At 36.9% G+C, this 23,789-nt stretch overlaps 1 protein-coding gene across 3 annotated transcripts; it reads left to right on the forward strand.

The window, feature by feature from the left end:
- The first annotated feature begins 109 nt into the window (after window positions 1–109).
- THAP4 (THAP domain containing 4) lies at window positions 110–21,908 on the forward strand. 3 transcript variants are annotated; one of them, XM_026694593.2, is made up of 6 exons: window positions 110–361; window positions 9,203–10,356; window positions 16,576–16,735; window positions 17,659–17,768; window positions 17,956–18,059; window positions 21,577–21,908. In XM_026694593.2, exons 1-6 carry the CDS (start codon window positions 279–281, stop codon window positions 21,694–21,696), a joined length of 1,731 nt encoding a protein of 576 aa, XP_026550378.1. In that variant the 5' UTR covers window positions 110–278; the 3' UTR covers window positions 21,697–21,908. The 3 variants fall into 3 exon arrangements, with proteins under 3 accessions (XP_026550378.1, XP_026550563.1, XP_087821078.1); XM_026694778.2 differs by having other exon boundaries at window positions 215–361; window positions 9,203–10,410; XM_087964952.1 differs by having other exon boundaries at window positions 237–634; window positions 9,203–10,410.
- Window positions 21,909–23,789: the final 1,881 nt, after the last annotated feature.

Here is a 23,789-nt window from a genome sequence, read left to right on the forward strand (position 1 = left end):
TTCTGGTTTGCCTGACAGCGAGTCAATCGGCGACATACAAAGAGAGGCAAAAGAGAATTAAGGAGTGTTATGGGCGGTTGTAAGCGCTGCTTCGCTTATATACTGTACCACCGAAGGCATGTGGGGTGTAACTGAATGACAGCTTCTTCCGTACGGAAGTTACTCTGCAGGGTGTGGCGAGACAGCTGTGTGACTTGCTTGGCTTCGCCATCTTGTTGTACGGCTGAAAGGGGGGCGGAGAGGGGGGTGAGGCAGGGCCGCCCGCGCGGCCTCCAGCGATGGTGATCTGTTGCGCGGCACTGAATTGCTCCAACCGGCAGGGCAAAGGTCCCCGAGACCGAGTGGCCGTCTCTTTCCACAGGTAACCAGGGGGAGGGAGAGGAGCGCTCGCACCTGCCCGTCTCCTGCTTCGTACCTCGACACGGGGCTTCTCGAGGCGCACCTTTTCGATCGGGTGGACCGACGCAGAGCTTCCCGTTTCTCTTCCGCTCGCAGTTCTGTGACAGGCTGATGCCCCCCGAAGCTAAGCCCGGCCGCCCCCTTCACGTACCTTTTTGCACTCGCCTTCTGGGGAGTTGGACGGTTCTTTCGCCGACTTGCATCCCTCGTTGCTGGTCTCTCCCAGACAGGCCAAGTGAGCATCCCTTCAACAATAGGGGACTAACTCCCCCCCGCCCCAACAATAGGGACCAACTTCACCCCCATACACAGAGCCACACATGCAGGCTCAAAACCCATTTGTTGCCTTTCTCATCCTTCTTACTCTCTCCCCACCCCCCAAATTCTTCTTGCTATCTGTGCCCAGTTTAAGATAAAATGGTGAGAGGGGCTGCAACTCCTGTGGAAATGATTGCACATGTTTTGGGCTTTTTTTCTTCTTTTCTTTTTTTGAGAAGGGAAGGAAAGGACTCTGTACTTGCTTGGTTATAGTGACACCCCTCCCCCTATTCCTCCACTGCCACTCTGCACCATGGTTTTGTAGTTGAAGCATTCCAGTGTTAAGATATGCCTCAAGTTCTAGCTCTGATTTTTACTTATTTTTTTAGTTATTAAATTTCGTATGTGGGACACGGATGCATGAGTAAGCAGTATTACTGTTGTTCACAAGTTTACCTGTTCTGTCTTGTCTGAGTTTTGCAAGTATACACCCACTGGAGAAACCAACTTTATTCAGTAGCAAATCTATCTGTAGGTAGCTTATGGAGCAACCCGCTTTCATAAGAAAAAAAGCTGATGGTTCATTTTCCTGTCACATCCTAATCTCTGATTTGCTCTGAGACATGGCATATTTGCCAATCCTTGCAAGAGATAGATTTTATTCTAGAAGTATCTGCTGAATATGGATTGGTTTTTAATCCAATATATACAGTAGTGTGTGGATCCTTATTTAAACTAGAAAAGGAACACATTACAGCTATGAGAAAATAAACAAAAAAGTGACAGTACTCTTCAGTATACTATTAATGTAAAACAAGAAATGTCATCTCTGTGTACTCTATGTAAAACAACTATGAAGGATTCTTATTTATTTATTTTGCATATAGCAGTAAAAGAAATATATCTTTATTGTTACAGTGGATGGTTCCTAATATTTTTTGATGTTGGTGTTAAAATGTAAACATTTTAAAAATTCAAACATTCAATAGTAGCCATTATTTCCTGTCTAAGATTAATTTTTTAAAAATGTGAAAGTGGTGCAAAGGTGAAAATATGCAAGATTAATTTAATTCAGTTGAAGAAATTTACATGAATTTAAAATAAGGGTTGGATGGTGGCTAGTGACTGCTTAAAGTTAAAAGCATCAAATGAGATGCATCTAGAAATTCCCAAGTAAGGACAATGTCTGGCCCCTGTTTGCAACTCAAAACATTTTCAACATAGGAGTTTGATTCAATTATTACAAGTAGTGAGTATTCTCTGGATCCCGTATTTTTCTTCTGCAATTGTCTTGTGATTTATTTTTGTGTGCATGTGAAATGAATTTATATTTTTGAAAAATATAAATGTGTGCTATTTTAAAATATGAGTTTATTAGAAATAACCGTTGGTTTTTAATGAACTGAAGAAATCTATGGAGAGTTTCCTGTGCCATTATTTGATATGCACTATAATTAGTTTTGCTTGTCTCCATATTTTAAAGATGGCTTATAGTATTTGATTGTGTCAATTGTTTATTTTCTGGGACCAAAGTGGGAGATTGATTATACAAGAATAACTTCTTCAAGAAGTCTTTTCATTGATATATCTTTTTCCTGTTTCTTTGCTGTCAACTGAATCTTGCATTGTTTCCCAATCTAAACCAACTTTGTTTAGATGCATTGTTTGTATTGTTTAAATTGCATTGTTCTTCCATCTAAACCACTCTAAACATTCCCTACCTAAAATGGAGTCATCCGTAACAGTTTTCCAAAATTGGTTAAAATTGAGTTATTTCAAAGAACTTTGAGGTGAATCATGACATCTTCAAGCTTGTGTTGTGTGGTTTTAATTTTAAATTAAACTTAACAATGATTCTAATAGTTAAGTTTAATTGCTGTCAATCTCACCTCTTCCTGATCCTGCCTTTCTTCCACCAAGATGGCAGTGTGCTCACACGCAGCGACCCCAAGCTCCCGGTATTAGTGTGTGGCATTTGGAATGATGTGTGTATCGATGTGTATGTACAGTGTAGAGCAAGGAGCAAAATTGGCCTACACACGCATAGAGCTGCTAAACATCGGGCTTGCAAGTCTATCTGGGATTACCAGTGATTTTCAGCAGTCCCACAACATACCGAACTGCATAGCGAGGCTTCCAGGATCTCCATGGATTGTCATTGGGTCGGGGAGATGCCAACAAAAGCGAAAGGAGCGGAAACAAAAACGTGGCTGTAGAGCTGGTCTGTTGGCTCAGCTCTGAAAGCAGACCCATAGACTAGTGCTGCCAATTGTCTTTTTAAGCAACACCAGATCCCTCGTCCACAAAATTGATGAATTAGAGTGCAGATGGCAGCAAGCAGGCTTTTCCGCAAAAGTTGTGTGATGATTGTAACAGAGACCTGGTTACACCCAGCTATACCTGATGCGGCAGTGGAGTTGACAGGCCGAGTCATTTATTGCTCTGATAGAAATGGCGACTCCAGTAAGAGCAAGGGAGGAGGACTTTGTATCTATATACACAGTGACTGGTGTGTTAATAGCAGAGTAGCTTATACCTATTGCTCCCCAGATGTAGAACTGATGACTCACATGTAGACCATTTTATCTGTCTAGAGAAATCACTGATAATTATTATAGCTGTTTATATTCCACCTGATGCCAATGTCAGTGTGCTGCTTTCTAAGCTATATGATGTCATCTCCAGGCAGCGGCAAACTCACCCAGAGGGCGCTCTTGTCATGGCTGGGGACTTCAATCAAACCTGTTTAAAGACAGTTCTCCCTAAGTTTGTGCAGTACGTGCAATTTTTCACCAGAGGGAAGAACGCTTTAGATTGTGTGTACTCTAACCTGAAACAGGCATATAGAGTAATCCTCCTCCCCCACCTGGATACATCCAACCATCTTTCACTTCTGTCATGCCCGAAGTACGTCCCTCTCAGAAAAATAACTCAGCTAGTCATGAAAATGGTTAAAATCTGGCCAGAGAGTGCTCTCAGTCAGCTGCAGGACTGTTTTGAAACCACTGAGTAGTGTGTATTTGAACATCAAGACCTGCATGAATACATTGATGCTGTACTCTCTTACATCAAAGTGTGCACTGACAGTGTAACAACGGACAAGTGCATCAGAGTGTATGGGAATTGTAAACCCTGGATGACTGCCGAGGTATGGACACTTCTGAGAGCCCAGGATTCTGCCTTTAGGGCAGGGGACAGGGATATATATAGAGAGAGAGAGAGGCCCGGGCAAACCTTAGAAGAGGCATTAAGACAGCAAAACAACAATACAAATATAAGGTGGAGAACCACCTAGCAGATAACAACTTGAAGTAAGTGTGGCAGGGACTGCAGCATCTAACTAACTATAAGGGCAACACAAGGACACACAGTGCTGATGCCTCATTGGTAGAGGAGTTGAACAACTTTGCCTGCTACGAGGTGAAAAGACTAAACCCCGTAGCCTTGCCCGACAGCTTTCTGATTCCCAGCCAATCACCCTATACGAACATCAACTGAGAGCTGCACTGAAGCCTGTGAATCCCAGTAAAGCTGCAGGTCCAGATGGGGTGCTGGGGATAGTGGTAAAGACTTGTGGCGATCAATTAGCAGGGGTCCCGACAAAGATCTTTAATATCTCCCTGCAAATAGCCTGTGTTCCATCATGCTTGAAAACAGCCACTATTGTCCCAGTCCCCAAGAAAACAGCAATTAACTGTCTAAATGACTACAGACCTATCGCGTTAATGTCAGTAGTGATGAAATGCTTCGAAAGACTGGTTCTCCAACACCTTAGGACATGCCTCCCATCAGACTTTGACAAACATCAGTTTGCCTACATGGGAACAGATCGACAGATGACACCATAGCTACTGCCTTACATTCTGTAGCGAGCCAACTGGAGAAACCCAGAAACTATGTCAGGATGTTTTTCATTGACTACAGCTTGGCCTTCAATACTATCCTGCTGAGTATCCTTATTCAAAAGCTGGCTGACTTGGATTTCCCCTCTTCCATCTGCGAATGGATCAAAGATTTTCAGAGGGACCAGCCACAAACAGTGAGGGCTGGGTCTTCACATCCACCTCCCTGAAGCTTAGCACTGTCTCCCCACAGGGCTGTGTGCTCAGTCCCTACCTGTACTCACTGTACACACATGATTGTGTATTGTCTGACCCATCCACTGTGATCATTAAGTTCACAGATGATACTACATATTGGGTCTCATTACAGGTGGAAACAAAACAGCATACAGGGGGGAGGTTCAAAAATTATCCTCATGGTGCCTAGAAAACAACCTGCAACTAAACATTAGCAAGACAAAGGAGATAGTGTTAGATTTCCAGAAGAAGAGAGAGGAACCTGCCCAACTTTACATCGAGGGGGGCTGTGTGGAGAGAGTTTCCTCCTTTAAGATCCTGGGAGTCTACCTCAGCAAAGATCTCATCTGGAAAATCAACACAACCCAGGTCGCCAGAAAGGCCCAACAGAGACTCCATTTCCTTAGGATCTTGTGAAAGAATAAAATGGAACAACGACTGATGACCTCCTTTTACCAGTCCACAATAGAAAGTGACCTCACATATTTCATTACTGTGTAGTATGCTGGCTTGACAGCCGCGGATAGAAAGACATTACAGAGGGTAGTGAGCACAGCACAAAACATCATGGGCTGATACCACTAGATGACATTGCTAGGGCTCACTGCCTTAGAAGAGTGAGGAAAATTATCAGGGATGACTCACATCACTCAGCACTTCTTCACTCTCCTACCATCAGGTAGGAGATATAGAAGCATAGCTAGCCGCACCAACAGGCTGAAGAACAGTTTCTACCCGTGGGCTGTCAGACTTTTGAACAGAAAATAGCTTCATATCAACATAGTATAATAGACATGCAAGGCTGGCGTGTTGTGCAACAAGGTCACATAGCGTAATAAGGTTAGGACTGGGTTAGGGACTTCTGTCCTCACTGTGAGTTGTGTTGGGGGGGTGCACGAAGGGAGGCTCAGCCAGTCTCATTTTATACATTGTGTACTTTGACAATAAAGGTAATAATAAAAAAGGGCAAAATAAATTATTACTGCTGCTTAACTTTTGCTGCTTAAAAATTGGAAATAGATGTGTGACATCTTTTTAAGGTTCCAACTATATAGTTCTAACTATATACCATATATGTGATTAAATTTCTTCTGTATCTTAACAAATGAAAAATTCTGGTCCCAATTATGGTAATAACTGGAGAAGAAATACATAATTTCTATAACAAGAGGTCTATATACATTTCTTTTGAGTAAGTTCCATTAAAATATTAAAACTGACTTCGAAACATGCTTAGAATTGCATGGTGTCCTCTAATTATGATTAGCTATAACATAAAATTTGAGTTTCACAAATATTTAGCCTTGACACACTAAACTAGAAATGGGTGAAAAGGGAAATGTATTTACTTGATTAATTAAACACATTTACTAGTATATGGCTGCCCGTTTCGCTGAGTATGTCTTTGGGCATATAACCAACAATTACAACAATGTCATAATGTCAGGTGCAAGAAATCAGGAAGCAAGTTCAAATGAATGTAAGTTTATTGCATGCTAGCACTTTCTACAAGAATCTGAACTACTAATGGTCAAAGCAAATTGGCGGTAGACAAGAATCTACATAATTCAAGATGGGCTAGACTTCAATCTCTTGTGGGCACGAAGGGATTGAGACTGATGACATCCTTGATCCTGTCTCAGGGCTCAGCCTGATCACCTCCTATATCTATTAAAAACATTTTGAAAAATAAATAGAAATGAGTTCTGGAAGAACATTCATTTAAAAACACAATACAGCCATCCCATCACACGGAACTCTAATCTACATACACAGTTCATCGAGAATACACAGTTCATCTCACTAACTGATACCGCTTTCAGACTGCTGTTATTGCTAGAAAAAAAGTTGTAAAATTCAATTGGATTCAATTTTCTTCAACTTTAATATACTATTTAGTGTATTAAACTAAGCATTGCATTCTGGAACAATGGAGAATAGGTTTGAACTTGTATTTGACATCCTTTCAGGTACTTGAATAGTGCTTTCATATTTTCTGTTTCTTTAAAAACTAAATGGACCCAACTATTTCTATCTATCTTTTAGATTGTGATTTCTAGTACCTTGGTAGTTATCATTGGACTTCTCTGAATGTGTTCCAGTTTCTCTGAATATTTCTTGAAGTATGATATCCAGAATTGAACACAATACTTGAAGTGGGAGTGTAACCACTCAAAATAAAGGGAAGCTATAGTCCCATGATTTGGAGCTACTCTTTTTGTTGTAATCTAAAATTTTTGGTATCTCCTTGATGACTCATAGCTAGTTTAGAGCATTCTAGGAATTTCTTACATATAAGCAAGTCAAGTATCCTCAATCTTTTGTTTGAATATTTGACTGTAGTTTCTGAGGAGAACTTTGTGTTTGATTCTATTCAATTTAATTATATTTTCATAGTCTGCTTTTCTAACTTATCAAAACCATTCTGAATTTTTAATTATGTATTTTTGTATTAGCTATCTCATCCAATTCTTTGTCATTTTTAGTCTGTAGTTTGATCATATGCAGTTAGTTGACTGAGAACCTTTGGGGCATAAATTCACTTGGGATTAATGTTTGGATGACATTATCTTTTAAAAGATAAATATGACATAATCTTTTAAAATCTAATTGTTGAACTGCTTTTTGGAAATGATTGTTTCATAAAAATAGCTATTGAATATGTCAAAATCTAAAACAGCTCAGCATCTTTATAAAATACTGGTTTTAAAAATGTAATGAATGCTACTTATGTCTACATATTATATCTAACTTTTTCAGAAGATTGAGGTTTATTTAGTTTACAGATGAAACTCGAAAAATTAGAATATCGTGCAAAAGTTCATTTATTTCAGTAATGCAACTTAAAAGGTGAAACTAATATATGAGATAGACTCATTACATGCAAAGCAAGATAGTTCAAGCCGTGATGTGCCATAATTGTGATGATTATGGCTTACAGCTCATGAAAACCCCAAATCCACAATCTCAGAAAATTAGAATATTACATGCAATCAATAAAACAAGGATTGTACATAGAACAATATCGGACCTCTGAAAAGTATAAGCATGCATATGTACTCAGTACTTGGTTTGGGCCCCTTTTGCAGCAATTACTGCCTCAATGCGGCGTGGCATGGAAGCTATCAGCCTGTGGCACTGCTGAGGTATTATGGAAGACCAGGATGCTTCAATAGTGGCCTTCAGCTCTTCTGCATTGTTCGGTCTCATGTCTCTCATCTTTCCCTTGGCAATGCCCCATAGATTCTCTATGGGGTTCAGATTAGGCAGGTTTGCTGGCCAATCAAGCACAATAATCCCATTATCACTGAACCAGGTTTTGGTACTTTTGGCACTGTGGGCAGGTGCCAAGTCCTGCTGGAAAATGAAGTCAGCATCCCCATAAAGCTCATCTGCGGAAGGAAGCATGAAGTGCTCCAAAATCTGATAGATGGCTGAATTGACCCTGGACTTAATGAAGCACAGTGGACCAACACCAGCAGATGACATGGCTCCCCAAATTAACACAGACTGTGGAAACTTCACACTGGACTTCAAGCATCTTGCAGTGTGTGCCTCTCCATTCTTCCTCCAGACTCTGGGTCCTTGGTTTCCAAATGAGATGCAAAAGTTGCTCTCATCAGAAAAGAGGACTTTGGACCACTGAGCGACAGACCAGGTCTGTTTTTCTTTCACCCAGGTAAGACACTTCTGACGTTATTTGTTGTTCAGAAGTGGCTTGACAAGAGGAATACGACATTTGAAGCCCCTGTCCTGGATCTGTCTGTGTGTGGTGGCTCTTGATGCACTGACTCCAGCCTCAGTCCACTCCTTGTAAAAGTCCCCAATACTTTTGAATGGCCTTTTCCTGACAATTCTCTCCAGGCTGCGGTCATCCCTGCTGATCATGCACCTTTTTCTTCCATACTTTTCCCTTCCACATAACTTTCTATTAATGTGCTTTGACACAGCACTTTGGGAACATTCAACTTCTTTTGCAATTACCTTTTGAGGCTTTCCTTCCTTATGGAGGGTGTCAATGATGGTTTTCTGCACAACTGTCAGGTCAGCAGTCTTTCCCATGATTGTGCTTCCTACTGAACCAGACTGAGAGACCATTTAAAGGCTCAGGAACCCTTTGCAGGCATTATGGCTTAATTAGCTGATTAGAGTGGGACACTTTGAGCCTAGAATATTGAACTTTTTCACAATATTCTAATTTTCTGAGATTGTGGATTTGGGGTTTTCGTGAGCTGTAAGCCATAATCATCTCCATTATGGCACATCACGGCTTGAAGCATCTTGCTTTGCATGTAATGAGCCTATCTCATATATTAGTTTCACCTTTTAAGTTGCATTACTGAAATAAATGAACCTTTGCACGATATTCTAACTTTTTGAGTTTCACCTGTATGTATTTTCATAATTTCAAGAGAGAAAAAAAAGAAATGCATGTAGTAACTTTCTGCTTTTATGCTTCTTCGAAGGTTTCCATTAAAGGATTCAAAGCGACTAATCCAGTGGTTGAAAGCAGTGCAACGGGACAATTGGATCCCCACCAAGTATTCTTTTCTCTGCAGTGAACACTTCACTAAAGACAGTTTTTCAAAACGGCTGGAAGACCAGCATCGGTTTCTGAAACCTACCGCCATCCCATCTATATTCCATATTTCTGAACCAAGGGGCAACAGCAGGGGTTATCTCAAAAGAAAGAGAAAAATAATAACCCAGACTCTACAAAGAAATGGCAATCAATCAAATGAAGGAAGTGGGGAGGTAGTTGAAGGAACCTTATCATCTGGCCAAGACTTGCTTGTGGAAGGAACTAATAATATGGAGCACATGACTCTTCAAGCTGAAATTGGGTCAATGACTGAGCAGGGGGAGAATTTTCAGGTCCAACTTGAAGGTTCTCTCCGAAGGATGTTAGCAGATAACTTAGTTACAAAAGTTACTCAGCATAAGCCAGAAAATCATTCTGTTGAGGACCATTCTGAAGTGGTTATCCATCCAGGAAGTTTCAAAATTGATAAAAATGGTATATCAGAGGATGACTTCACACCTCCGGTGTCAGGTGCATGTAAATTTATTGGATCCCTTCATTCTTACAGCTTTTTCTCCAAGCATACTAGAGAGAAATCATCATTTCCAAAGGAACCACTAGAAAGAAAAAGGTTAAGGAGAAGTGTGGAATCAAATTCTGGTAACAACCCTATGGAGCAGGACACGAGGTTTAGAGAAGCCTCCTCTACTTCTTCTCTTACTGCTATCCCCCAGAAATCTTCCCAAAGCATGTCTGCATCCCCTGCAGATCTGACCCCTAAACCAGCCACAGAAGCTGTAGTAGGTCAGAAGGGAGAGACTGATGCCAACCCCATGTCAATCAATGAGGTCATTATGTCTGCTTCAGGAGCATGCAAGCTCATTGATTCCCTTCATTCCTACTGCTTCTCCTCTAGGCAAAGTAAAAGTCAAGTGTGTTGTTTGAGAGAACAAGTAGAAAAGAAGAATGGAGAGCTGAAGCAGCTGAGGCAAAAAATCAGCCGCTCTGACAGCCAGGTTAGAAAGCTGAAGGAAAAGCTGGATGAGCTGAAGAGGATTAATTTCCCCTTCTTGAACAACCTGTTGTCCCAGGACTGTGGTTAGTATTCTCTGCACTTTCACAGCTGAGAAAAATTGATGGCAAAATATGCAGGTATCTAGCATAAAATATGATGTTTCTTTTTTTCTGTTCAAGAAATATTCACATTGCCTCTTGCCCTAGCTCTTTCTCTCAATACTATTATATTCTTCACTCCTTCCTCTATATCCTCCTCCAATTTTATTGTTCTCAAGATCTGGTCCTGCTTGCCTAGAAGAGATTCTCATCCATCACTGTCTTATCTTAATTTTTAATTATACCAGTCACACACTCCAATGTTCTACACTTTTCACACATCAATAATCCCATGTACTTTCTCCATCATTTGGCTTCCCTTGTCTGAGTTGCTACTACTAGTTGCAGAAATCCCATCTAAATGTCCTCTAATTACCATAATCCCAACCAAGGTCAATTATATTTCCACTCTCCCCAAGTAGACTCCACTTGTATCCATAATTGGTGGAAAATATCATCCTTGACTTCTGACTCCCCAAACCTACTCTGATTATTCTCTGTCTTGCAACTGGAGAAGAGCATATATCCTTATCAACAGATCCAACCCATATACTCCACTTTTATTAACTTTTCCTTTATCCTCCCTTATCCTCACCTCAAATAGATTGTTTTTCCAAATGACCTTCCATAAGACTGATTCTATCTACCACTTTTCCAAAACTAGCCAGTGGTCCTCATAGAATAGTTGAAGTCATGGTCATTTCCTATATGTTTTCTCCTTGTTCAAAGGTGAAGGCAATCAAGTGGCCTCACATAATAGTCCTTATGGATATACCCAACCAAGCCAAATATGAGGCTTGAACAGGTAGCAACACTTCCAAAAAGATAGAGTCTGCTTCTGTTGCCGATAATGCTCTGGGACATCCATCCCATTTTTACCAGTTGTCTCTCTTTCAGACCACTTTCACTGTTCTACTCACTCCTTGGATGCCATCAGTGTCTTCTACTACCTGGCATCTCCAACATTCCATGGTCACATTTAACTAATTTCCACCTAGATGTTCCTTTGTTGCATACAGTATAAACTCAGTTTGTCTTTCTTCCCTTCCATTTTATCTTCAACTGAGTTCTTTCTTCTCCAATAAGCTGACATACTAATGCTTCCATCTTCTCATCTACTCATAGTTCACCAGCTCACTTTCACTAATCTTAATTTCTTTTCGCTTCATGCTGCTGCGCAGTAACTCCCCCCTCATTATTATTAATATTTTATTACATTTAAATTTCAGGAATGAATATCCCTTTATTAGTATAGCATTTCCTAAGAGATAAAATTAATTCTGTTTGAACTGGAGGCTTGGCTGTCAAGTGGTGGAATACAGACCTAAAAAATATAGGTCATGCCAAAAATATAACTGAACCAGCATTTGAACGAAGTTTCAAACATGAATTACACCCAAAATGGGAAAGAAACAAAGATGCAATGCTATGGGTAACAGCTATAGTTACAGAATCTTGCAAGTCTTGAATGTGTTGCCACCCTCCTTCACTTTATCTTATTGTGAATAGGAGGGCTTGTTTTTTTCAAATTAGTTTCTTGGCCAGACTCAGTTGTCTGTCAGTCAATCTAGTTTCTTGGTAGTGACTGTTCCTCCTGTCCTTCACATCCATTTCCTATGCTCTTTACAAGTAAACTGTACATTTAGTAATGCAAATTTACTAAAGCCTGAAAATGGCCAAGTGATGTGGCCCTGTATCCTTCCAGTTGGGAATTGGCAAATCCTGCCTTTCACTCCTAATATTGAGGTTATCAGCACTAGGGACCAAGGTTGTTTCCCTTCAGTAATGATTTAAAACAGCAAAAGAAAAAGATGTTCCAAATGAGGTCAGAATGCTTTCCTTGCCTGCATTCCAAGACCTCCTAATGGTGGGTATTCTTTGTCCCAATTTCAATTATACCACTGATTATAGCTACTGTCCCAAAGAAATGTATGAAAGCCATGCACTTTAAGTTAAAAGAACAAATGTTACATTTGAGATTGTGATGGAAACATTTAGAATTTTTATATAATGTGAGTTAAGCACCAAAGAATTGGCCATTGGACTGTTATGATTTGGCATTACAATAATCCCTATTGGTGTAATTTTTAATGATCTACTAAACTATGGCTTTAGTTATGTTATATGTGCTACACAGAAGAACAGATTTCATACTTCTGAGGGATGATTACTGTTACTTATTAATTTGTTTAATGAGAATAAAAAACACAGATATATTTTTGGTATTCTGTAGGAGAAATTATGTACACATTTCTTTTGTGTTGGAAACCAATTGTTGCCAGCCTTCAGATTTTTATATAATATTTATTCTGAATGCCTAATTTCTTATCTAATCCTTTTAATTTATTTTTAAAATAGGACACAATTTAATAGGAGTATGTTGTCAATTTATTTAACAAAATTTATATCCTTTCTCAATCATGATAAATATGGGGGGGGGAACCCACAGAAAAACATTCAAAAGAAGAAAACATGAATAACATTTAAAACCAGATAGTCAAGGCATTTTGAAGAAACTTAAGTGTCAGAAACAAACTGGATCAAATTGTTAATGGAGATTTTGTGTTACGCATTACTTAGAAGATCTGCACTGACAGTCATTTTTTCTGGTCTTGGCTTGAGCAGAATTAAATTACAGTAGTGTATTGATATTTCTGCATGATCTGCCCATTGATTTCATATTTAAGCTAAATAGCATAGGATGCAGGATTGAACTCTGCTGCATCAGAGTTTTCCTTCTGAGAAACAGGTAGACAAGGTCAGATAATTAATAAAGTTTCTTATCATAGAATATTTTCAAGGGTCACTTGCTCTATTTTCCCTTTATATACATTTCTCCTTGGGGGGGTGGAAATGTCCGGTAGATAGAACTAAATCTGCTTTAGTTCTGTGCCATATTGCACTTTCCAAACAAGAAATCTAGGAACTACATTTATACTATATTGGTTACAGTTACCTGATGCTGCTGTTTAAATCTTGTCAAAAGAACCCACGGGGCCACATTGCCCTTTTAATATTTCCTAATTAGATTATAACCCTGATTAGATTTATAATTCTTTATATTTTACCAATAAAGAAAATATTTGTAACTCAGGGTTGAAATGAGGGGTCCTTGGTGTTTTGTGAGCTTGGTTGTTTTCTTGAAGAGGTTGCAATACCCAAACCAGGTAACATCATCAGTGCAAGTGATGATAGACTAACACTGATGCATGTTACCTAGTTTGGGTAATGAAATATCTGCAAGAAAGCAACCAAATTCAGAGAGCACCCAGGACCCTTAATTTATGCTTGGGACATAAATTTATTTTCGAATATCACTCATAATGAACTGTAATATTGTTGAGGTACATTTTCATTTGTAAATGTATATAAGCTGCCACCATTTCTATCTCTTGTTTACATAGCTTATAAAAAAGAAAGCCTGGCAAATTAGATTTCATTAGCAAAACAACTATTTAGCCATGCTAACATTTCTCAGTCTGGCTTTTAACTTTCTCCTTCTTTGTTTCTGCCCTGTTTTACAAGCTGAATACAGTACTGAATGCTTGCCTTTGTTTTATGGGATGCTAGTATGTGCCTTACCTTTTTATGAAAAAGCAGAAGGAACCAAAAAGAATTGTGAGTCACAATCTATGCCGAACTTTCAGATCAATTCTGCATAACTTGTTAAACTTGACTACAAATCCCAGAAAACACTGCAATAACCTTTATAGAGTCCAAAGATTGTTTCCTGTTTTGTCTTAGATTGTTTGCAGCTTCTCATGGAGGCTAGGGAAAGGATTAGTGATCTTAAGTAAGCAAGCTATAAATAATATTGCAAAATATGGCCAGTCGTGAAATCCAAACAGGTACTGTGTAAAAAAGCTGCTTTTTAAAATTGAAGTACTAATACATGATGAATATAGAGATGTGGCTTATGTTTTATGTACTGTATATTAAATTACACTGCTGATTGCTATTTTTTTCCTTTGCATGTAGAAAACATTTAAATCAGGAGTACTGCACAGACAGTAAATTCTATAATGTTTGAATTTGTACTGATTGTTGATTGTTTCTGAACCCATGATAGTACCAAAAATAGAAAATTCCAGATTTGCACACTCTTTCTCCTACTTTGTTAATGTTAAGGACCAGGAAGTTCCTATATGTTTTTGAATTCAATTATGTCAATGTTTGCGGTGGCAAGAATTTGGCTAACATTCAGCTCAATTTCCAGGGCATGAATGCTAACAAAATATTGTTGTGTTCAAGATATATAAATACTTAAAATTTATAGCATATTATTATTTATAATGTATAGCATATCATTTCTCAGTAATTTAGTCCTCATAAATACTATAATACATAATAAGCTTTTAAACTCTACTATTTTTATACTATTTACTATTAATTGCATCTTAATAGCACAACTATTAGATGAACTATTCAGAAGGGGATTATGAAGTTGATAGGTTAACTGTAACATTTGTAATATTTATTAGTTTTTAACTATTTCAGTAAATGTAGTTCCACGAGTTTCCCCTTTTCAAAATAATTATAAAATTGTAGTAGATAGGTATCAAAATTTTTAAAATTATGTAACCATACTAATTTATTAGAAAACAATATATATTCAGTGAAATTATGAACTCCTTGAAGCTGTTCAATTAAGTACTATTGCAGCATTTGCAATGTAAAATAGGAGATTTGAATTGCACCAAACAGCATTTAGCATAGTGCTAAAAGGAGGGAGAGGATGAACAAGAAGAACTTAGGCACTGCTTAGGCAGTGTTTTTATATGGCTTTTGGTGAAGCCTACTGGTTAATAATATGTAATATTTTGTTTTGGATCAGTTTTCTAAGTTAGGGAACTATTTATATTTCACCATTCTCTTTGGTTTAATTCAATCCAAAAATAAAAATAAAACTTCTTGCATGATCGGTTGGAAAATTAGTCAAATTATGACATAGAAGAATAAATCAAGTTGTGAGCAAAATGATTTGGAACAAATTATTAAAATGTGTCTTTTGGTTTTTAGATCAGTTTTTATATTTAAATTGTAAAATCATGATATAAAATTTCTACTGCATGCCAACATATTTAATAAGTTCTATTCCTTTATTTGTTCCAGCCACAAAAAAGGGGGAGAATACCCAGGGCTGGTTGTGTACTTATATGTCAGTACTCAGCTGCATCAAAATATCTGATTTCTCTATTAATGTTTGTCGGTAGCTGTCACATTCATCCCTAGGGAAATTTAAAAATAGTTTTAAGTGTGATTGCAGTTTGCTTACTCAAACAATAGCATAGTTCAATCCATCCTTTTATCTCTTACATCCTTTTCTTCATTCATTGTTAATAGCCACCAATACATTCTATTCCCGTTCCCAATCAGTTTTCATTTTTTTCCCTTCTGATCCCTAAAAATCTAAAGCCATGGAGTTGTTAGTGACTTAGTTGCCCTCTTCATTCCCTCCTTGAGTTAGTGTGTTTGGTTTATGTGTAGGTATGTGTCAGTGAGAATATATGGAAGTGTAATGCCTACAGAGCATGTATTTAACTTGAATTTGTGAATAGCTTTCTACTATGCATGATGATACAGTTATGGTTGCAGTTCCATAAGCAAATATAAGTTAAACATTTGCAAAATGTTGCTTAATTTGAAAAGTAATAGTGCTGTTTATGTTTTGAGTTGCTATGATGTGAGTTCATCCACTAGATGGTAGTAAAAACACTTCTTTAGCCTCACTTCATTTTTCAAGTTTTGTTATTTGAATTCATTCCCCCCAAAAAATCTTACCGGTTTTTAGTTTCCATTCCATGGAAATACTGACTCCAAATTCAGCACTGTCCTAAGCTTCATATAATCGTAAGAAAATAGATTTCCTTAGACTCCTAAAATAATTCTTTTAAAGTAGATTATTGTCTATTATAGTTTCCAAGAAGCCCCGCCTGATATCTGTGGAACAAAATTAACTTGAATATTTTTTTTTACAAATACAGTACTCCATTGATTTTCTTCAGGTTTTCTCCAAATTCAAAAGAATACATTTTTAATAAAATGTTTAGAATACATTTGATTTTGCAATTAGAAAGCTGATATTATAAGGATCTATTTATCATTTCTTCTGGAATTTTATACAACTTATTAAAGAAGGTTGCCTATTGCTACTTTCAAAAAACTGGTACAGTTTGATTACTCTCAGATTGCTTATTTATTTAGAAACTGCACAGTTGAATCCTGTGATTGAACCACTCTCCTGGATGCTGGGCACATGGCTTTCAGATCCCCCAGGAGATGGTACCTTCCCTTCAATGAAGCCCTTCCAATATCTTGAAGAAGTGCACATCTCTCACGTTGGTCAACCCATGCTGAATTTCTCGTGAGTTTTCTGGATTTTTTTTCATACGTTTAAGAAGAATACCTCTGAAACAATATGTAGTAAATAATGTACTGCTATGACTTCCTAAATATTAATGAGGTATAAAGAAAACCTTAACTACATAGAATGCTGGTATACTAATTTTAGGAGAAAACCCCTTTCTACACTGCAAGCCCTCAAACGACTGCCACAGAAAATTTGATTTTCTCTTCGTTAATTGTTAATAATTAGAAACACTTTAACTCTTTGTGGGCTAGCTCAAGGGAATTTGTGATTTTTACATTACTTGCATAACTTTTTAGGAACCATCTAAGCTAGAAATAAGCATCTAACCTTGCTTTGTGTAGCATGAAGGAATGAAAGTATAGAAACTATTCTGTTACATCATAAATGTAGGAAAGGAAACAAGGAAGTTATGTGGGAAAGCATGGGGTTTTTGCCTGTATCCCTTTTGGATTTGCTGTTTAGAAATAGCACTATTTTCTAGTATTAATCGTCATGAACTGATTAAGATGATCAATGAACAACAATTTATAATGAGCAAGAATTTGGGGCATTTTGTGCCTACAGGAAAAGCAGTATCCTATTATTTTTGCATATCTATTTCTGAATGTCAGATAGTCCGATAGTTATCTAATGACATCGATAAATTATTTTCTGAATCAAGACTATAAAAATGGTCCAATATTTTAGCAGAGAGAGGTATATCTTGCTTCAGACAATAATTTTATGATGAACATATTACTTTACATTTGAATACTGTTCAACAGTACTTCAGGTTTCCTACTTAAAAAGAGTATATGAGAATGCCACTCACATTTCTTTCATTCAAATAATATTGGGGGCAAATGAATGAATGAATTCTGATTTATGTGGATTTGTTAACAGAAGAATGCAGATAGTACTGTTTTTTATCCCAACAGTTTCAATGCTTTCCATCCAGACACCAAGAAACCAATGCATCGAGAATGTGGATTTATCCGCATCCAACCTGACACTAACAAGGTGGCCTTCATTAGTGCTCAGAACACAGGTATCAATCTTATTGCATTAGTTGTTTTTAATCCCAGTTTTGAACTTGATTTTCCTGAAAGCATTTAGAAAATTTTCTATCTACCCTTTTGTTTTTGTAAATGGAGGTATATTTTGTAAATGGAGGTATATTTGATATAGTTCCGTGAATCCTATGTATATCAAGTTTGTTTGTTTGTTTTATGTAGGGTTGGTGGAAGTAGAAGAGGGAGAGGTAAATGGGCAAGAGCTTTCTATAGCTTCCAACTCAGTAGCAAGGATTTCCTTTGCCAAGAAACCTCATGTAGAGCAAGTAAGTATGCTTAATTGTAATTTAGTTGATGAATATGTACTCGGTATCCTATTGCTAGCCCAAACAATATAATTTTTCTATTAGATTCCCCAGAAACTCTTCTATTTCTGGTCAATTCCATTCTATACATTTGTAATAATTTCTATAATTATTAATTATATAGCATTTTTTTCTTAAATACAAAACACAAAAAGTGATATTTATGATGAACCTTTGGAATTTCTGAAGAACCTGTATGTTTTGCTGTTGGACAAAGTAATGTGAGAACAATGGCTTCTAATGCTACTGAAAATTATTTTTCTATTCAATTAAACCACAACTATTTTTGTGGAAAATGACTAGCTATTTTGTAAACATGGATTTTAATTGAATCATTAGAGATTATGCTTCTAATATTTTGTCATCATTTGACCTTTCCATTTAGTTTTAGCTAAGTGAAAATGAAAGTAATGAAATGGAATTTAGGATTAAGACATTTGCAGCTAATTCTACTGTACCAGAGTACATTTGCTTGATGCAAAGGTTTCTTTGTGCTATTATAATATTTAAAACTCTTCAAATGGTAATTTTACTCTCATTCCTGCATCACTGCTAGGATTTTTCATCTAGTCCAGTGATCTGGTCCTCCTGCTTTTAAGACTGGTAGAGCAGAGGCTACTTTGTACTGTTTTCCATAGATTCTGATGCTCCGATGGAGTTTTGCATGTCCCCAAACCACACTGTTTTCAATTTGGTCAAGATGAATCTGTGGACTGTGAGATTGGATACTAGACTTAGAATGGTTTGAAAATCAGTATCTCAGATTCTTAAGTACTCCTGGCCTTTTTACACCCAAATGGGAAGAGGGTCTCCAAAGAGAATCCTAGAAGTTGAAGACTGCTTTTAGCTCTTGCTAGACAAGTTGGTTTAAAATGATATCTAAGAACTAGTGTGATCAGATGCAAGGGGGGGGGGGGGGTTAACACTAATTAATGTGATAATACCAGGCTATGGAACCCACAGAAACCCATTCTGTCTCTAGACATAAGGCAGCAATGTTGAACTGCAGTTTGGACCTGCAAAGATAGCTTTCAAAAACTTGCACTGGAAAGCTTTAAGGATATTATAATTTATAAAAGTACAAATCTGAATCCCTATACAGAAGGTGCAAAATAATCATAGCCCGAAAGACCTTGTCGACTTTGTGAATACATTAAGCAACACTGGTCAGTCAAGAGAAATCAAGATAAGGAGGTCTGAATCTGAAGTCCAAGATATTTATAAGTTCACACCTGTTCTATAGGAATCTCATTAATTGACCATTTATGCATATCTAATCAAATATTTGGAGTTGTAAAGAATATAGGATTAAAGTCAAATGGTAGATTGGGATTGAGGTTAAATAAAAATGGCTACTTGCATTGTTCTTCACAAATCTTTATGATGTGTAATATAAATCCTAGTTAAAGTATGAGAATCTTTGAGATTGACTATGTGTGTGCTAATTTACCAATTCTGCCAAAAAAACCAATAACAAAATACTTTTACCTGCAAAACATAAATATAAAAAGATTTATTCTGAAACTTTTGATAAATCCAGAAAACACTGAGAGCAGCTTGATCACATAAGACAAAAGAGAAGCTGCTTTCACAATTAAGTTAAAATGTTTGCTTTAAAGTTATCTTGTTTCTCTTTGAGTGGAGTAGTAGCATTCTTATTCTCTTTAACTAGTGATCAAAGATTTCTAGAGTTATGGAAGAGCAAAGGTATTTATAGCAGCTCTCAGTTTTTAGCCAAAATCTTTGGTCAAACTGTCCCAGTGCCCTCAATGTCCCTTCACAGGACGTAGTTCGTGCCCTCCTGATCTTTCTTGCTACCTTTCTCTCAACTAGCTTCAAATAGTCTTAAGTGAAGTGCCCAGAACTGGACACAATAAGTGAAGTGCTTAGAACTGGACACAATAAGTGAAGTGCTTAGAACTGGACACAATAAGTGAAGTGCTTAGAACTGGACACAATACTCAAGATGGAGTTTGACTTTATTCAAACAGTTCTTGTGAGTACTGCATGAAAGTACTGTTCATGCAATCTAAAATTTCATTTGCGCTTTTTTTTTTTTTGCAGCCACTTGCAACCACATTAATAGTCTTAAAGTTTGGAATAATTTGCTAGTCCAAATTATTTTTCATAGCTATTACTCTGAATCAGGTCTCCCCCTTTCTATATCTTTAAGTGAATCTTAAGTGAAGAGCTCTGTTTTGATATTTACTATACTATTTCTTGGTAATTATGTAACAATAGTGAATTTCACAACCATACACCCCCAAAAGTCCGTTCAGAAATTGAAAATGTGGTGTAATGATTAAGGTGCTGGAGTAGAAGCCAAATTCCCAAATTCTACTTCTAGTCTTAGCTCTGGATTGGGAAACCAGAACACACCTATTTGCCAACCTGCACAGAACTAGCCTTGTAGATTATGATCCATAAACTTCACTAAAGAGGCCTTTATCTTGCAGTGGATTGATTTGGGATATAAAAAGAGTAAAATATCTAAAAAGATTTGCAGTAGTTGTCTTTTTTCATAATCTATCCCTGAAAATAATTGGTCCATTAATAGACATTTGTCTGTTAATGTTATTACTGTACAATTTTTATTATTCATCTGTACCAGGCAAACTGTTTTGCAAGTTGTTTTGAATACTTGCCCCAAAAGAACAATTTTTGGCAGAATTTCTTGGGGAGGGTTTTGCAATCCTGGGTATTTCATTCTCATTCTACAAGTAACTATTTCAAAGGAACAAAGGGCACCAATAGATTCAAAATCTAGATGAGAAACAGAATTGTTTTTTAGAATTTGATGAGCATTGCAGACCAGTATTGGTATGTGAAACTTATTTTACTTATTTATTTTGATCTAGCCTTTATTATTTTTGTATGTAACTCAAGGTGATGAACATACCTAATAGCCTTCCACCTCCTATTTTCCCCACAATCCTTTGAGATGGGCTACTAATAAACTCTTTGACATAATATCCTGTAATTTTCAAAGGTATTTAATCGTAAACTATTCTACCTCTTTTTTTAAGAATTACTATTAGGTTTATTACTTACAATTGTTTAATTGTAACTTGAGAAATTAGAAGCAAATGTAAATATGCAAAGCAAAGAGATCACCATGATTTATTGACAGATTTCTGTACTTTTATTCTAAGGGTACCCATTAGTCTGTCCTTTTTGTATTACATACCAATATTCTGGTTTGTGTTCAGAAGTCTTCTAAAAAGATTTCTCCTCCTCCTTCCAATAAGTGTCAAATGAAAAGATAAACGTTGAAATAAGCCACAATATTTTGGAATTTTGCGAGGATTTGAAGTATGCAGTATATATATGAAGTATACATATGAAGTATATATATGAAGTATACAGTAGTACTTGGGAAGATTTTTATTTATGCCCCTTCATCTTAATTTGTTTTGCTGTTTTCTTGAATTTTAAACAGAATCCAATAATACATAATGTCTTTTTATATTCTTTTTAGATTACTAGAAAATTCAGGCTCAATTCTGAGGGGAAACTAGAACAGACAGTCTCTATGTCAACTACTACGCAACCAATGACTCAGCACCTTCATATAACATACAAAAAAGTGATTCCTTAAAAAGTTGGATTTGTTTCCTGAAGAAAAAGACATTGCATGGAGAGAACTGAAGTAGATTGAAAGTGAAATATGACTTTGCATCTTCACAACCCAATTCATAACCAAGAGTAGAACTGCAGTTGCTGAAGGAGTTTATTTTCAGTTTCTGTAATAGTAGATTTAAACAAAACCAAACAAAATCGAAAGCCAATAAAAAAGCTTTTATTTTTAAAGGTGTGACTTGGAGTAGCATTGTGAAATTAAAAATAATTGCAAAGGGATGCATTAAAACTTCCAAAATGTATTATTTATAAAATAATGAAAATTAAAGGGGTTTTATCTTGGGAGTTTTCTTTCGGTGCAATTCAGATTTACAAATAAATATTGCATGCAAAGGGAGATTGCAGATGATTCTATTTCAATGCTGGCCAAAGTTCAAATCTGTTAATTACATCATGATAGTAGTATAGTAACCACTACCAGCTTAATGCTAAATGACCAATGATGAATCTGTAGTTCATGTCCAAATATGGCTTGGGAGTCCTTTGCCCCTATACTTGAAGCCCATATGGATGGAAGTCCCGATTTCCCAAAATAACCCACACAGAAGATACTGTCCATAAATGAAAGGGAGATGCTGTAACCCTTATTTTAAGAGTGAATAACTGAATCATTCCTTTCCTACTTCTACTTCCTTTTTCAGAGAATTCAGAGTTTTGAGTTGTTGGGAATGAGTCAATTTTCCTTTTCCGAATTCTTCAAAAACTAAACGACCTTTAAAGTAGTTCTGAAAAAGCAGCTTATATTTGATCAGTGTTTACAAATGGTGACAAACCAGATGAGGGCAAATGGACCCAGGAAGTTTAGCAATTCACTGGTCAGGCAGGTTGGAAATCCAGGAAGTGGTTCCCCACCCCTCCGGTGCTAGCACTTCTCTCTAGGACTGAGTTTGGGAATCTCTGGAAAGTCAAATTATCACTGGAGATGCATATGATCTTTGTTTAGAAAGAGGCACAGATTTAGCTGGCAATCAGCTCTGTCTTTGCTACCATAGAGAAAATAGTACAACCTCAGTTGTACATGTTATAAAAATCTAGAGTACAGCTGGTGCTAGCTGGTTATGGCTAGAAACAGATGTTGGCTCTGAAAACAAGAGCAGGTTACTACTACTTTGCAAGCATACTAGCTGCCAGCCCTAATTTAAGATGTTGGCATTTATTTACACAGCTCTATACAGTTCTGAACCAGGATATCTGAAAGCATTTTGCCTAATAATATCTACAATCTGAGATTTACTAAGGAAAGATTGATGACAGTCCCATTTGTAAAAGATGAATTGGCAGACCTCCATAGTTTAATAAAGCCAGAGGTTGGAATAAACTTTCAACAGGCCTCTTTACTTTGGACTTTTTGAAACAGTTAAGTGTACGATTACCCGCTCATTTCCTGAAATGTGAATGGGCCCCCTGAAATTGATTTAACATATTTTTACAAGGTTTACATTTTTAATGTTATCGTTTGCATGTTTGAAACCTTCATGCTATTTTTGTGTTATCACTGAAAGGCACCTTGAGCACCATGAGATGGTAAGGCAGCACATACGTCTAAATAAATGTATGTCATGGAATTCAATAATTATCAGAATCTTCTTAAGAATGTACCCAAATAATCATGGCTAATCTGGATTGATATTGATTTCATTTGCCATACTCTCATGCCATGTTTGTGTGAAACTTCAGTAAGCATAGGACACTTTTCTTCCCTTTCTCATGCAACATTTTAGACTTGCCATCGGTTAAACTCTAAATAACCACCAGTCTGAATATATTTAATATTTAGAGTTACTTACCGTATGTAAAAAGTCACATGAAGATGGTTAACAGTGTAACTTGCTCTTTACTAAACATATTGTACAAATCCAGCTTCTCTTTATTTAATGTGGCAGAATTGCCGTTATATTTGTCCATTCGTTCCTTAACTCAGGATAATTCTTATAGATCTTGTCATGTTACTTGGTGATCATATATATAATCTTTAAGAACATTTAATGCACATGTTTTCACACTTAATGCCACACACACACACACACACATATTTTAGGGCTCTGCATCTAT

This window comes from Notechis scutatus, chromosome 4 (genome assembly GCF_049901735.1).
Source record: "Notechis scutatus isolate UNSWTSFEM ecotype Mainland chromosome 4, rNotScu1.2, whole genome shotgun sequence".
In the NCBI taxonomy this organism is placed as follows: Eukaryota; Metazoa; Chordata; class Lepidosauria; order Squamata; family Elapidae; genus Notechis; species Notechis scutatus.

Excerpts from the sequence above, each read along its gene's own strand:
- THAP4 (XM_026694593.2), top strand. The coding sequence starts at position 279 with ATGGTGATCTGTTGCGCGGCACTGAATTGCTCCAACCGGCAGGGCAAA. Across the intron at positions 362-9,202 it reads GTGGCCGTCTCTTTCCACAG|GTTTCCATTAAAGGATTCAA; the intron begins GTAACCAGGGGG and ends GCTTCTTCGAAG. Across the intron at positions 10,357-16,575 it reads CCTGTTGTCCCAGGACTGTG|AAACTGCACAGTTGAATCCT; the intron begins GTTAGTATTCTC and ends TTATTTATTTAG.